We start from the raw sequence: 15636 nt of genomic DNA on the forward strand, positions 1-15636 counted from the left end.
AGATCTGCAGATCTGCAGTTTGTAGATCTAAAAACTGTAAACCCACATGTGCTAATGTAACTTGGCCTTGAAGAACAAGACTCACCTACACCAAGATTCAAATGAACTAGTTTAAGAAAGAGGTTTATTCAAAAGTGAATAAGATAACCCTGCTGAAAGGACGTGTCAGACCAGCAGGATTTGACATGCTAGTCCAGACTGGTTTATCCTAATCTATCCAAAATCTGCAAGTCTTTTAGCAGGGAAATGTATGTTTACACTGACTCTAGATTTTAATGACAGTAACTCTATTTTGTTTTGGTTTCTTTAATAAAATATTATATATATATATACATATTCAAATTCAGTACTTGTTGTTCAGTGTTGTTGAACTAAGAGACAACAAAACATTTTGCATATAGTATATATTGTCAATGTTGCCCTGTATGTGGATTAAAATTTCACATAAAATTTATCTCATAATTTATAACAAGATGAAGTTCAGGAGGAACAAAAAGAGCAGGACGAGGTCATCAGTATCTTCTGGAATCACATCCTAGTGATTTTGTGTCTTCCACTGTTTATTCCGTTCTTTTATAAGAGGTTCTATGAGCCAGAATAATCCATAGATCCATAAATGTGACAACCATTATCCAATGAATCAGGGTGGCTCAACCTTCAATTAATCAACACAGTGCCATATAGAATAAAGCTTCATTAATGTATGTTCTTCAGTTCATAGTTTCAACCATAGAATATCCAACTTCACCTCCATTTCAATCAAATAAATCAGAAAGACTGACCATGTGTTAGGTTCTCCATAGTGTTTCACTGGATCACCATGGAAAATGTTCATGTGACTTTAATATTCCAAATAAAATACAGTATTTTCTCCAGTTCCCATCCATAAACTGGAGATCAATGAAGCCTGTAGGGAAAAAGGAAAGGCTTCTTGGGGTCTACAGTCCAAAGTGTCCAGATATTTCTCCAGTAGGCACACATCTCAGTCAGTGGTGTTCTCCATGAGGCTGTTCTCCCAGAAGTCTCTCACATGTACAGGTTGTCTGATCGGAGAATGGTGGTCTCCAGATTGTGAAAACTCTTGCCGTTTAGAGTCTCCATGTGGCTGTCGATGCTGTAACATCTATGGACTTCTGTCATGGAGGAGGCCGTGTAGGATGCGGAACGCAGGGCATCTGTGTTCGTAAATGTGCTGCCAAACTGGATGCGGTACTGGTTCCAGTGCCTTCGCAAAACACCTTGTACCTAAACAAACAAAAATATATTAAGTATAATGCCAAATATCTTTATGTTTTGAGGAAAACATTGCATTGAAATTGTAGGGGGGGGGGGGGGAAACATCTTACCTCGCTATTGAAAAAGCAAAATATAGTGGCAACCAAAAGGCCCTGTGGGGAAAAAAAAAATGTTTTATAGTCCTCAGTTACAGATTATTTCTAGCGTAAACCAATGTGTATGTGTTCCACTTGAATATAAAATGTACAGAATAATCATGTATTAATAAATAAAAAGGTAAAGGTATCGCTTTGTACATAGAAACAAATACATTTAGATAGATTAATTAATGTATAAAAATATAGTTAAAGGCACCAATTCGTTATAAACTGATAAATAATTTGAAATGTAACATTTAAATAACTTTTTTATACATTAAAAATGTTTTATACATATAAATTATAAAATGTACATTTTATAAAGTGTTTACAATCTGCATTTCTTTATCCCTAACCCTAATCATAACCTTACATTTTTCAGAACTTATTTGTATAATTACAAGGTAACAAGGGCACCTTACAATAAACTGTAACCATAATGTGTTAATGTATATTCTTTTGTTACATGTAACTAACATTTTAAACACAAAGTTTTAAATGTCTATTTATTTGTCAGTTTGAAAAGTGATTAATAATTTTTCTGTACCATTTAACTACATTTTAAAGGGGTCATCGGATGCAAAATTAACTTTTATATGGTGTTTGCATATAAATGTGTCTTTGCAGTGTGTGGACATAACCACCATACAATGAAAAAAATCCATTCACTCCTTTTTTTAATCCTCAAAAAGTTTAAACACATTCAATAATCAGGCCGTTTGGATTTTCTGAGCACTATGATGTCATAATGCTCATGTTCCGCTCAGGACCACTGACAGACTGTCCCATATAAGCATATTTCTGCCCTCAGCCATTCCACAACCCCCATGGAAGAGAGGGGTGGAGTGAGCAGTTGCTCATTATCATTTAAAGAGACATGCCCCGAAAAGGGACCGCTGTGAACAGAGCTGTTTTTGAGGAGGGAAAAAGGGTGTTGTTTTACACAACCAAAAGAATATTAACCAAAGTATATTACAAACTTTACATGAAGACCCTAAAGAATCATACCAACTTGTGGAAAATGGGTATCCGATGACCCCTTTAAAAAATAATTAAATAAACAATTTTAAATGTCTTTGTTTTTAATATGTCTCATTTATTTACATTTTCATTTTTTAAATAATAAATTGATATTTGATTCGTTGCCTGTTGTCGACAACACCTACCTGGTAATGCATAAGTATGTTCATTGTGTGCATAAATATCTCGGAGGCGAGCCGTCCGTTGGGTTTGTAGGGCAGCAGTAAATACTGAATGCCCAGCAGAGGTACAAGGATTAAAGTGGCCCTGACGGCCCTCATGTAAAGACTGGATTCAGCCTGGTGGGTCACCTTCAGCTTTGTGATCAACACTCTCACAATGTTTAAAAGGAAGAAGAGGTTAACCTAAGGACAACAAGCAGAGAAAAGAGCAACTATGAAGAGAGAGAAACATAATTGCAGTACCTCAAAACCAAAACTCTCTTAAGACAAAGTACACATAAAGTTATTTCTTCTTAATTATATGTTACATTTTCTCCATTTTATATTTTTCAAAATGCGAAACTTTCATTAATTTCCAGGTTTAAAAAAAAAAAAGTATTTTGTCCACACTGTACATTCTATCATGGATTCAAAGCAGAATTTAAAAGCTTGGATTATATTATAGTCTTTCATAATACCTGCAAATTGTCATATAAAGAGCCAAAGATACAAACACCTTATGTGCCAGAGAAAAAGGCGCATTCATCTTTAGAATTTTGTGTTTGAACTTCCGTTTGGTATAAATATTGAATTATATTGTACTCTGTATATTTCTATAGCATTGCTGTTGAAGAGTAATTAGCTAGTGAAGTGGATTTACTTATTGTAGAGTTAACTAAAGTTATCATGAGTGGTGTAATGTTTGAAGCGGATGTCATAACAATTGTCAAGTAGACCCAGAAATTTAAAAACGAGCGGTTTATAAGGTCTATAACCATTTAAATTTAAGATTGGTGGTGGAACAAATGGTTTGAAAATGGGTCACTGACCCAGTCTATATTCATCATGAAGCACCATTCTGAATGTCTAAATGGCCCTGTAAACAGCAATAATGGTTTATAATGACACAAAATCAGCTTTAAACTGGCAGCTCCAGCATTGCGGAAGTCAGTCCAAGCTTTTTATGGGCTGCAGCATAATAATATATCACATATGAGCCCAACACAAACAACAAAGAGAACACGGCACTTTGAAGTAAAAATGGTCGAATGCCAGAGCTTAAGTTGATTTTTTTGAAACAAGATCATGCAGATACACACACATTGCCAAGGGTGAGTAGAAGATAAACAAGAGGGATAAAGTGTGAGAAAATAGAGAAAGAACGCAAGAATAAAAAGAAAACAGACTTACCAACAGGGCTGCACAGATGGGCCCATGAATAATGTAGAGCAGAGAAGTGTTCGAGCTAATCCAACAGCTGTGGACAAAAGTGTGAGAAAAGTTCAGAAAGCAGAACCAATGAAAGCATGAATACTTCATTAAATGTTCAGTGACATCATTGCTATGATTTCACAAGATGTTCTACAGAGAGCCTCTGCCTGATCAGTGTATTCCTGACAGAAGATGGGAAGGCTAGAAAATTCAGCTTTGCCATGACAGGAATAAATTCCATTTTTAAATATGACAGTTATTTTATATTGTACCATTATTTCACAGCATTGCAATTTTTTTCTCCATTAAATTAAAGCAGCCTTGGTGAGCACAAGAGACTTATTTAAAAAAACACCCAAAAATCTAAATTATTCCAAACTTTTGAGCGGTAGTATATATATATATATATATATATATATATATATATATATATACAGATATACTTATACTGTATATGTAACTTTAAATAACATGTACATTCCATATGGTTAAAAAATAGTACTGTTGCTCAGTATATAACTACAACCACTTATAAAGGAGGAGGGATGCTTACTCAAAAGAAATGTTAAAGGGATTGTTCACCCAAAAATGAGTAAATGCTGACAGAATGTTCCTTTTTGGGTGAACTAGCCGTTGAATGGAATCACTATGGAACCAGAATCATTAAGCAAGATCAGAATTGTGTCTATTCAGTAGCACCTCATTGCAGTACATGAGATCCAGGGGGCGGATTTAGATCCAGATCTAAGGGGTGGAATTGGGTAGGATTAGGGGTAGGTTTAGGTATATGTAAGGTGGGAGGAGTTGGATCTGGATCCAACTCCTCCCCCTGGATTTCGTGTTCTGCAGTGAGGACCATCTCTGTCTTTTGGATTGAACTCACCTGTCATTGTAGTAATAACTTCGGGATACTGCATGTATAAGTGCAGGTATTAACGGGAAGCCTGGAAAACATTTGAAAAGAATACAATTATTAAAAATGTTAATGAAACAGCGACATTGATCAAACAGAAATCCAGTTCATTTTGCTAAGTTGATTAAAGAAACATACCCCATCCTAGAAGGTAATACCACATGAGTTGCTGTTTCTCAGCAAACACTGCCACCACAATGAGGGTGTGCAGGTAGATCCCTTCACACAACATCCAGAAGTAGTTACAGCCCAGGAGATAATGATGGATAAACACGGACACTTTACAGCTCACCTGGGAGAAAACACATAAATATGTGTTAATAAAACCCTGTTCACTTTCTTGTTACACATTCCTGGTCATATTGTGCATGACATGAAAGCCCACTATTCTATTTGTAAACTTACTGGATTGGCTTGGGTTAATTCTTGGTTGTTTACAACACAAGTGAAAAAGATGATGGTTATAACCGAGTTCAGCACAAAGGAGAAGAAGAGATTCTTGTGTAGAGTTATCCTTTGGCAACTTAAGCTCCTGAGTGGGAAAAAAACAGCAAACTATATTAGACTGGGTGAAAAGGGAGGTAAGTTTTTATGATACGGCAATAGGATTTTTTCATGTGACTTACTTAAAATAGAAAAATATCCCCAGGGAAGTAAACAAAGATATCAGCGACAATCCATGACCAATCAAAACCAAATAGTAGAGATTAAATGCTGTCTAAAAAAAAAAGGAAAAGTTATATATTCAAAATGTACCATTCAATATGAGCAAGAGAAAAAAATTAGACTACCAGTCAAAAGTTGATGTTTTTGAAAGAAGCCTCTTAAGCTCACCAAGGCTGGATTTATTTGATCAAAAATACAGTAAAAACAGAGGAACAATAATAAAGTTTTGAAATATTACTACAATTTAAAATAATTATTTTCTATTATATTTTGCAATGTAATTTATTCCTGTGCTGAACTTTCAGCATCATCGCTCATCTTCAGTGTCACACGATCCTTTAGAAATCATTCTCTTGGTGAGATGATTTTTTTTTTCATTCCAGATAACATATGCGTTTACACAAAAAAATTAACCAGCAAAAACTTATAATAATAACCATTATTAATAATTGAGCACCAATAAAATGTTAAACAATTTACCACCAAATCAGCATTAGAATGATTTCTGAAGGATCATGTGACACTGAAGATTGGAATTGAAAATTCAGCTTTGACATCACAGGAATACATTTTTAAATATGACAGTTATTTACAATTGTAATAATATTTCACAGTATAACTGTTTTTTCCCCATCAAATAAATGCAGCCTTGGTGAGCATAAGAGACTTCTATCAAAAACACTAAAAATCTGAAGACTTGTAACACTTTACACGGATATCCATGGAATCCGAAAGTTTGACAACGAAAAGAATGCATTCCACACTTTTAATGACAGATACACAGGCAACAAACTCCTCTCATACAGGAGGGAGTGACTCTTTTAAAGCATTACAAATAAAAGAAAGAACAAAATTATAACAGGTAGAGCAGACTTCTCGTCAACCACTCTTCCCTGCACACATATTACCATGCAAAATGTAAAATAATGCAATGATGTATGTAAATACGTTGCTTAACCTTTACAGATTTGTTTGGCTGCTGAAAATTCAGCTTTGCCATCACAGGAATAAATTACATTTTATTCTATATATTAAAATAACAAATGTTTTAATAATATTTCACAATATTGCTGTTTTTGCTGTTCTTTTTTGAATAAATAGCTTTGGTGAGGATAAGAGACTATAAAAAATATCAGATTTATTCCAAACTTTTGACCGGTAGTGTATGTAAAGCAGAAGTGTGTGAATTATGTAGATAGAACTGGGGTCTCCAGGACACGGTGTAAAGCTAAATTAGAGCTCACCCTTTTATGATCATTAGACTTGTGCTTACAGTCCGTGTAATTTGTCCATGTTCTGTTACTCTCTGGGTGAATGAACCAATGGCCTGAATCAGTACAAATCTTCGTCGCCATTTCTGTTAAAGAACAATTCGTAATCAGTTAGCCAGGGTTTGAATAACACGTTTATGTATAAGACGTAACCTTTATTCAATGGCAAGATAAAAGTCTTTCGTGGGACTCACCTGAGGTGTCAAAGTCAGTATAGTAGCCTGGACAATGCTGGGCTGAAGTGACTCCTGCGTCCAAATCCTCCCAGCACAGCCATCCGTCCCAAGTCCGTTTACACATAGAATCATCTGCAATATTAATAAATTCATAGTTGGAATCCAAATCATGTGGTATTGGTTTTAAGACCTCTTAAAGTCACCATGAAATCAAAATTGACAAATCTTATTTTTACTGCAGTATAAATTATTTCTGTCAACATAATTTTTTTGCCCTTGTATTCGTTAATCAAAAAAGCTCCCCCTCCCTCTTGCAGCGACATTCTTGCATCTTCTCCGATAATGTGTTTACTGTTTTGAAGGCGGGACAACCTGTCACTCACATGACATCACCGCAATAGCAAACCATAACCATCCAATAATTTCCCAGTGGACAAAATCAGTCCCGCCCTACATTGTTTGAGAGGCCGTTTCTTTCGGATATATGTCACAATAGGGAAGAAAAAACTATCGCAACTTCCGTTTCATGCCGACTTTAAGACCACATAAAATATCTTGGCACGCGGTATTAGTATTTGGTGTCTTGTTTTTTGTCTTCTCAGACAAGACTGCAGTAAAAAAAAAAAAAGACTACAGACAATAAAAAAAAAACAATAAATCTGCATTTACATGTATGTTTCTAGTGAGTTTTTTTCACATGGAACTAAGCTAAATGCACTATAAAAAAATTATTAAAATGTTTCTATTATAATATTAGGTTAAAAAAAATTGTGTGGAGAAAAGTTTACACTGTAAACTTATCACAAAGTAAAACTATTTTACAGATAATAATTTAATAATTAGTTTTGGCTTAGTATGATTTAAATGACTGATTGAATTTTGTGAAAAACGGTGCGAAAATGAAGGTGACATTTTTTACACACAAAATCTATATGTGCCAATGTATTTTAGGAAGGTCTTTCCATTCCAAATAGATCATCAGTTTTCGGGGTTCTTGCCAAAAAGCTTTTACCAGCTGTCATGGAACATCCTCCTCCCCTTGTGTCAAGCTTCATCTGTCGTCCTTCAACTGTAACTTGTGTCTCATACACAGCAATGAACCACAGAATGTTTCCATTCAATCATCCTTTCACATAAGAGCTTTCCCGTAATTCTCAGGATGATGTGACCAAACATCATGCGGTTTCGGTCCCCTAATGTTCTTAAGAGCATCCAAGTCAGAGATTGACTGAAAATAAAGAAATAAACCTCTCTTTTTCAGTGGAATTTCGCAACTGCCATGACTAGCAGGCCTTTACTAAACAACAAACCCAAAGTACAATGGCAAAAGTCTTGATAAAAAAAATCATTATAAAAACCAGGTAGACAAAAACTGCATGAACGCATCAAACGTCTTGTTTAAAAGGTTAAATGGGCTTAACTGAAAGATGCTGATCTGAGATTCTGAATATTGTTCTAAATCCAACAAACGATATGTCTGAGCATAGTTTATAGCCATTGCACATAGTCAAAAATCTTTGTAAAATAAGAACTTCTCACCTGTTCTGTTGTGATTCGTGTCTTTCATAATCTTCTGGAAACATTCAAACTGGGCGGTCAAAATATTGTGGCGAGAGAAGTCTAAATCATGGGGATTCTTTTGTGCTGTACCTCCAGTGTTGTTCTCTGAGAGGACCACCACAAAAAACTGTTGAAAAATACGAAGAAAAGAGATCAACAATGGCATTAGCTGATGAACAATAGAGAATGGCAGACACATAAACCTTAATTCTTGCATTCTAATACAATTGTTTTGTTATACTTAAAGGGATTAAAATGAAAAGTTGTCATCATTTACTCACCCTCAAGTTGTTCTGCATGAAGTTCTTTCTTCTTTTGAACACAAGGAAAGAAAATTTGAAGAATGTTGGGAACCAAACAGTTGCTGGTCCCCAGGGACATCCGTAGTATATTTTAAAAAATACTATGGAAGTCAATGGGGACCAGAAACTGCTTGGTTACCCACATTCTTCAAAATATCTTCTTTTATGTTCAGCACAAGAAAGAAAAGAATACAAGTTTAGAACAACTTGAGGGTTCCCTTATAAAAGTATATAAACCTGTACATAATGTTTATAAAACATTGTTTATGACAAACATACCTCAGAGGTTGGCAACAGTAAGAGAAATGAGGTAATCCAGCATCCAAACATGGTTCCACTGTTTGGCTTTTGTGTATCCAAATGATCTGAATGCTTCAGCTGAAAGCAAGCAGAGATTATTATAAATCCAAAGAATAGAGTGATGGACAGACACTTTGCTAGTAGATTTAGGTTATTTTTTAACCAAACAAAGAGAAGGTGAGCCAAAATAAAAACATAACATTAGAGATTTCCCAAAATAATTTCGGTTGGTTATTTTCATCTAGTAAATTCTAATTTCCACGAAAACAAGCCATTAGAGCCAGGTGAACTGTCGACCTATAACGCTCCCAGGAGTGCAGTAATAGCACTGTTGTTAAGTTGGAGAAGGGGGGCGGAGTCAAAGTCTGCTTTACATAAAAGTTCAGTCCATCAGGAGGCCGATAATCACCACAAAAGCCAAGGCGGCATCATTAAACATACATTACACGGTTCACCATTGCGGTTTTGGCTTGCTCGATACAGATAACATCATAAATCAGCTTCAAAGCTTAGAAAGATCTGTTATAGCCACAATAAAGTTGCTTGCAAACAGAATTTACTATTTTTACATGCTAATATTTTATCACATCCTGGACTACAGTCTGATTATACACAACCCTGGTTTATTCTTTTTATGGTGTTCCATGTGGAACTATCAGAGCACTCCAAAACATCTTTAACATCTGCCTTGATTCTGCTGTTATTTCCTTTTTAAATTAATACCTGTCGGTATGGCCATGGCCAAGGGGCTGAAACGTCATGTGATTCTTTTGTTCGGCCTCCAAACATTTCCTGCTTGGATGAGGACCCAAAACCACATGACTAGACTCATATGTGGAAAATTATCCATTTGGATTTGCCTTTAGTCTTGAAAATGAACATGCTTCCCAGAAGTCCAGACACAGTGAATTAATGTGCGTGTGTTTTTCTTTTTATAACTTCCATTTGGATAGAAAATATTTCTTGATGCAAAATGGCAATTATAGTGACTTTTGAAGAAATTTCTGTGCAAGACTTTTTGTCGCACTACTGTAATGATACCAATATATGAATTCATAAATAATACTAAATGTATTATACTGTATATAGAGTTCACCTAGCTTTATCTGTCTTAATTACACAAAACGGCATTAAATGAGGAAGAATTCATCTGCCCTTTATGATGCACATTAGAGATGTATGTTCTGTTCTGGACTGACTAGTAATAAATAAATAATAGTGTTTTAATTTTCATTTTACTAATTAAATTTATTTGTTCCTGACATGGCAGATCAGATGATGAAACATAATTAAGAGAAAAAAAGTTCTTAATTGGGAGGAAGTTTAAGCACACTTGAATTATAAATGAAGTATACACTGCAGTAAAAACAAAAAATCAAAGCAAGTGGCACTTGCAGACAAATTACACTAAGAGCTTTTCTCAGAACTCAATTTGACACAGGTATCTAAGCAGTGTTACCACATAAACTGTGAACAAGTTATATTAAGTTCGACAACCTAAAAAAATAATTTTGAACCACATATCTATTATTTTTTCAATTAAAGCAAACATCTTTTTGTTTTGTTTAAAATGCACTTGGTTAGATGTAATCTGCAGAGACTGCCAGTCATACATTTTGAACTGTGTCTGAAGTCACCAAATGTTTTTGGTGGAACACTGTATGCCTTGTTTTCTGTCCAGAATGAGAGCTATAACAAATTACTTCTCCAGAAATTTCATAGTAAAATGACTACGATTTTCCGTCTGAATCAGTAGGTCAGAGTCTGTAGATTATTTCATTCAGAAAATAACACAAGTCGAGACTGTTGTAGTTCCAAGCTTAACGAATGTCTCTATTACGGTTAGGGGTGGGGCAGTATTGATTTTTTCTAACCGCGGTTGAAAAGCAAGATTTTCCCACGGTATGGCGGTAAACCGCTTTAAATAGCCAGCCCCCAACCACCACCCCCAAATAGCAGACATATAATCAGGAGGACGTGGAAGCGCAGGTGCGATCTCTTGCGCGTGAACTGGAGCTCGTCTCATAAAATGAACCGAAACTCGGCGTAGGCTGGGCCTAAATGTCTACTTTTAAACAAAATTCAAAACGAAATGATAACATTTAAGTCTACGGTAGCCTAGTCAGGTAAGGTCAGGTTTGCCGATGTGCGTTATAGGCTATTTACTTATTCATATTTATCCCTGGGCGCCGATCGGAGACGGAGTTCACTGCTGATATTCTGGGGATACAACATAGCCAATATACTAGGGACTTTAGCCTTTAAATATCTTTGCTGCATTGGATCAGTGTTCTTTCTAGAACAGCCAAGAGCTTTCTAGCCTCGCGACAGCAGCGCCTCGCATTGCTCATAGACCTTAATACAGTCAGCGCCGCGGATGCGGTTTCGAAAATTGATCAAAAAACGTTGGTGCGGGTGGATGGCGGACAGATGATGAGTTTTGTGATGTCGTTGCGGATGAAATAATAATAGCCTATCCGAGCATCTCTAATACGAAGGGAATGTTATTATGCGTCATGGAACATTGCGCTCCTCAACTCGAGAAAGGTCGGATTTGCTCCATCTTTTGATAAGTTTTGTTTAGAAAACCTTGAATCCATGTAAGCCACAATATCATTAGACATAATCCATGTCATTAGAATCAATGAATCCATGTCATTAGACACAACGTGCACACATGTGCAGGCCAAGGTTTTTTTTTTTGGTTTTTTTTGGTGATGACGGTGACGAGCTCAGACCCGCGGTTGGAGTCACATGACCGCGGTATTGCGGTAACCGTCCCAGCCCTAATTACGGTATCCAGGTGTGTCAGATATTGAAGAGTGTAAACATTGTGATACTTTCAACATTGCTTGATTTGAATATCCCAGCCAGCTCAACATAATGTTGGCACAAACAATGGCATGAGTTTGGGGCCGGACCTTTCTCCAGTCACCCAGTATTCGGGAAACCTGTTTGAAAACAGTAGTCAATTGCGTCCTTTGTTAGTCAATTGTCAGTTGCGTCATTTGTAATCCTAACATCATGGTCAATATTCTTCAGTGTGTGTCCAATTGTTTCTAGTTCAGCCAATTTGGTGCCAGTTCTATTTGCAGAGAATATTTGTCTAAACAATTTAACATTTAAAGAATTTAAAATTTAAGTGTTTTTGGGTCATCAGCGTTGACCCTGACAGATCCACTCACAGTCCTTCATTCCAGATTAACAGGCAGCCATTTATTGAGAGCTACATATTTGTTCTTCACTGGCATAAATGGTTCCATAAAGAACCTTTAACATCCATGGAACCTTTCCATTGCACAAATAGTTTTTTTTAGAGGAAAAAGGTTCTTTAGATTATTAAAATGTTCTTTATACTAAGAAAACATGGTTCTTTAAAGGTTCTTTGGGGAACCTGAAATGGTTCTTCAATGGCATTGCTGTGAAAACCCCCTTTTGGAACCTTTTTTTTTTAGAGTTTACTGCGCAAAATTAATTTGTCATCTCACAGGACAGTTTATTTATACCTACAATCTTGATATTATTTGTCAGCTGCCCATATACAAAGATATCAGATCTGTGACATTGTCTTTCTACACTGAATACTTTGAGAACCAAAGCTCAGAAGGAAATGTAGAAGTTATAGTGAGGTTTCTACGTTAACTCAAGATCAACATATGTAAAAGGCTGATGACTGTCTGTGGAACTATGAAATAGTAGCACCATCAATTAAGTGCACCTTGATAAATAACATTTCTTAATAGGCTGAACATTCTCTTGACGTTTTCTTTCACAATAAACGGCTGTTCATCTACATTAAAAATACAGTGACATGATGAAAGAAATACAAAAACAGACCATAAAACTACTTAATGAAACTTTAAGAAAGGAAAAACAGCTATAAATCTTGTACCATTCAGGTGTTGGCAGTATAGGCATAAATCATGTTTCATTCCAAAAGGAATGTGAAAATAAAGTGTTTTCCTAGATATTTTGGATGACTGGATGACCCCAGAACTTGGTGAATAAACAGAGGGCCGAAACATGATAACTTTTTGCCCTTCCTGTAAAGCTAAAGGAGTGGTTTATAGATGTGACATTCCCAGAGACCCCTCTCTCTCATTCTCAAACCCTCGATTCCTTCCCTCACTTTCTCTCTACTGGGCCTGGTCACAAAAAGCCACCCTCCAGACCTTCAATCAGGAAGCACAATGACAGTTAGTTTAACTCATGTCCGTTTAGGATACACCCATGAAAATAACACACAATTTTTTCCACTCTTCACTTATACGGATTGGATTTATCTTAAAATGACAGGACAAAGTGGTATTAAGCAGAAATTATGTGCATATTAACTTTGGCTGAATTCAAATGGTTAGAATTTGACTAAAAACATTAAGTGATTTCTAAAGAAATTTCAATATAGCTGGAATCTCAAGCCTTTTTTAAAAGGTTTGCCATAAAATTAATTTGCGCATTCCACGTTAACATAATAATAACACACAATAAAATCCTTAAAATGTAATGTAAATTGTGTAAGCAGTAAATATTTATATTTGTGTAACAATTATACTGTATGTCAAATCTAAATACAAGTCAAAACACAAGTTCAGTGAAATATGTTAATACACTATTATGATTTTTCTTAAAACTGGTCTTCTTTAAAACTTTTCCTCACAGTATTTATTTATACTTATTATGTTTTGATCAAGTGTTTGAGATATTCATTATTCAAAACACGGCTACAAACTTTAATTTTCAATTAAAAGACATCAAAGTTAATTAGTGGCCAGTTGATAGGGTTTTATTTTTTTATTTTTTAGTGGCAGATGGTGGCATTTAGGGTGTCACCAGCACTGTAATTCTGACAATTATAGTTAAATAGCAGCAAATAATTGACCAATTTAGTTAAACACACACAGGGACAAAGCTGTCGGTAGTTAATTGTCCAATCTGGCAAAATTGCTCAACACTGCTGATGATAACCTTAAAATGGCTAATAGACTATTGATTATTTTGACAGATTAACTGATAAATTAGTCTGCCACTACTGTTAGTATTTTGAAAATGGCAGGTTTATTGTTGTATAATGTTTAAATGTTATTGCAAATGTAATCACTCTGCACACTGATGAATGTACAATTTAAACATTTTATTGAAATTAAGATAATTTACTAAACTGTCTGTCAGTCTATAAAAATGTGATTTCGTCTAAGCTGGTAGGGTAGCCTATACCTGAACCTTGCAAGCTTCCTCAATAACAATCAAATTAATAAACCATGTAATTTATAGTGATTCATTACGCTAGCAGCAAGAAACAAAGTTTAATTAGTAAAAAAAAAAAAAAATTTAAATAAGTTTTCTATTTCAGTTCTGAGCAATGGCACATCAGGATGTAGTAAAGTTTGCGCAAGTGCGCAATGAGTTTATTTAGAAAACATGAACAGCGAATACGCGTTGTAAGAGTAGGCGAAATCTACATGTTGACATGTGTTAATTAATAAATTCTCGCTCTTACCTTGTTTGATCGGTCCTCCGTTGTCCGCTGTGGCAGTGTGTAGTGTGTACTGTGAGATGTTCTCGGTGATGAGTTGAGGCCCCTATAGCAGCAGAGTGTGTGTAACGGGTTTCCTGTGACATCACACAGCTCATCTGAGTGTCCCGTTACACTGCAAACGAGTAAGTGAGCGTTCTAGTTTTGTCGCGTCGCGTCGCGTCGCCAGCTTCGCTGATACAATGTAGATGGGATCTAGACCAGAGTGTGGCCGCTGAAAATATCAAATATATTCACAAAAACTATAAAAGAAGTCTAAATAAAAATAAAATAATAAATACATGAATTAATGGATACAATACGTGAGAATACATGATCGTGAAATGGATTATGGTTACCTTGTGTCTGAGATTTAATTAAACTACGTTTAATTTAAACGAAAGTCCAAGCTTATGCCACGGAATCTATTATAATATAATCTATAATATCAAAGGAAACACAAAAGCGAATGTAAATGGGGGGGCTACGTAAGCTACATTTTACAACCCTGCACTACCTGTGCTAATGTTTGTAGCACGATTTGAATGCATTGAGCTGAAGGATGCGATTTGTAGAAATAAACTACTATTATAGCGCCTCCTGGTGTTTCAGACTATACAATGGTGCTTTCTGATCTATTTTTTCACAGGGTGTAACAAGTGGCTCTGAGTGACTGAAATAATGTATTCCATTAAAATATTATTTTGTTCACAATGCACCTTATTAAAATGTGATCAAATTTAATAAAAAAATCTGCTAAAGTCTCCTGCTGCATTAACTGAGAAGGACATGCATTTACAGATACACAACCTAATCCTAGGAATACTTGTTCACACTCTCGTCTTTTAGTAGGCCTATACAGTAATATCTAATATTTTTTAAAGGTGCAGTGTGTGATTTTTAGCGACATCTAGTGGTGAGGTTACGAATTGCAACCAACAAAATTTATGGTGGCCGACAGGAAAATATGTCATCGTCTGAGACAGCAGAGAGTAGCCAGTTCAGCAATGAGGTTTCTTTACAAGGAGAAAGTAAGAAATTATGTTTACTTAATTATTCAGTAAAACTATATGTTATTGTGAATATTATTGTTACTTGTTCATCATTTTGTCAGTGTTTTATTTGCTGAACTAGCTTGCTTCCTCGCACGAAGAGCAACATAGTAATGAA

The 15636-nt window shown here is 35.5% G+C and overlaps 1 protein-coding gene across 2 annotated transcripts; it reads right to left on the reverse strand.

Moving 5' to 3' along the window:
• Window positions 1-377: 377 nt before the first annotated feature.
• calcrlb (calcitonin receptor-like b) lies at window positions 378-14577 on the reverse strand. 2 transcript variants are annotated; one of them, XM_077199404.1, is made up of 13 exons: window positions 14452-14577; window positions 8934-9032; window positions 8332-8479; window positions 6811-6924; window positions 6590-6702; window positions 5306-5397; window positions 5085-5211; window positions 4818-4971; window positions 4650-4710; window positions 3746-3812; window positions 2540-2758; window positions 1347-1388; window positions 378-1245 (listed from the first exon to the last, which is right to left on the reverse strand). In XM_077199404.1, exons 2-13 carry the CDS (start codon window positions 8982-8984, stop codon window positions 1027-1029), a joined length of 1407 nt encoding a protein of 468 aa, XP_077055519.1. In that variant the 5' UTR covers window positions 8985-9032; window positions 14452-14577; the 3' UTR covers window positions 378-1026. The 2 variants fall into 2 exon arrangements, with proteins under 2 accessions (XP_077055519.1, XP_077055520.1); XM_077199405.1 differs by lacking the exons at window positions 8934-9032; window positions 14452-14577 and adding an exon at window positions 8634-8696.
• Window positions 14578-15636: the final 1059 nt, after the last annotated feature.

The sequence above is a fragment of the Siphateles boraxobius genome, unplaced genomic scaffold, assembly GCF_051911475.1.
Source record: "Siphateles boraxobius isolate OS27281-9 unplaced genomic scaffold, OSU_SipBor_1 41, whole genome shotgun sequence".
In the NCBI taxonomy this organism is placed as follows: domain Eukaryota; kingdom Metazoa; phylum Chordata; class Actinopteri; order Cypriniformes; family Leuciscidae; genus Siphateles; species Siphateles boraxobius.

Coding starts and splice junctions, on each gene's coding strand:
- calcrlb (XM_077199404.1), bottom strand. CDS start 8,984: ATGTTTGGATGCTGGATTACCTCATTTCTCTTACTGTTGCCAACCTCT. Junction 3,813..4,649: donor AGTTATTACTACAATGACAG/GTGAGTTCAATC, acceptor TTTTGTCCACAG/CTGTTGGATTAGCTCGAACA. Junction 1,246..1,346: donor TTTGCTTTTTCAATAGCGAG/GTAAGATGTTTC, acceptor TTGTTTGTTTAG/GTACAAGGTGTTTTGCGAAG.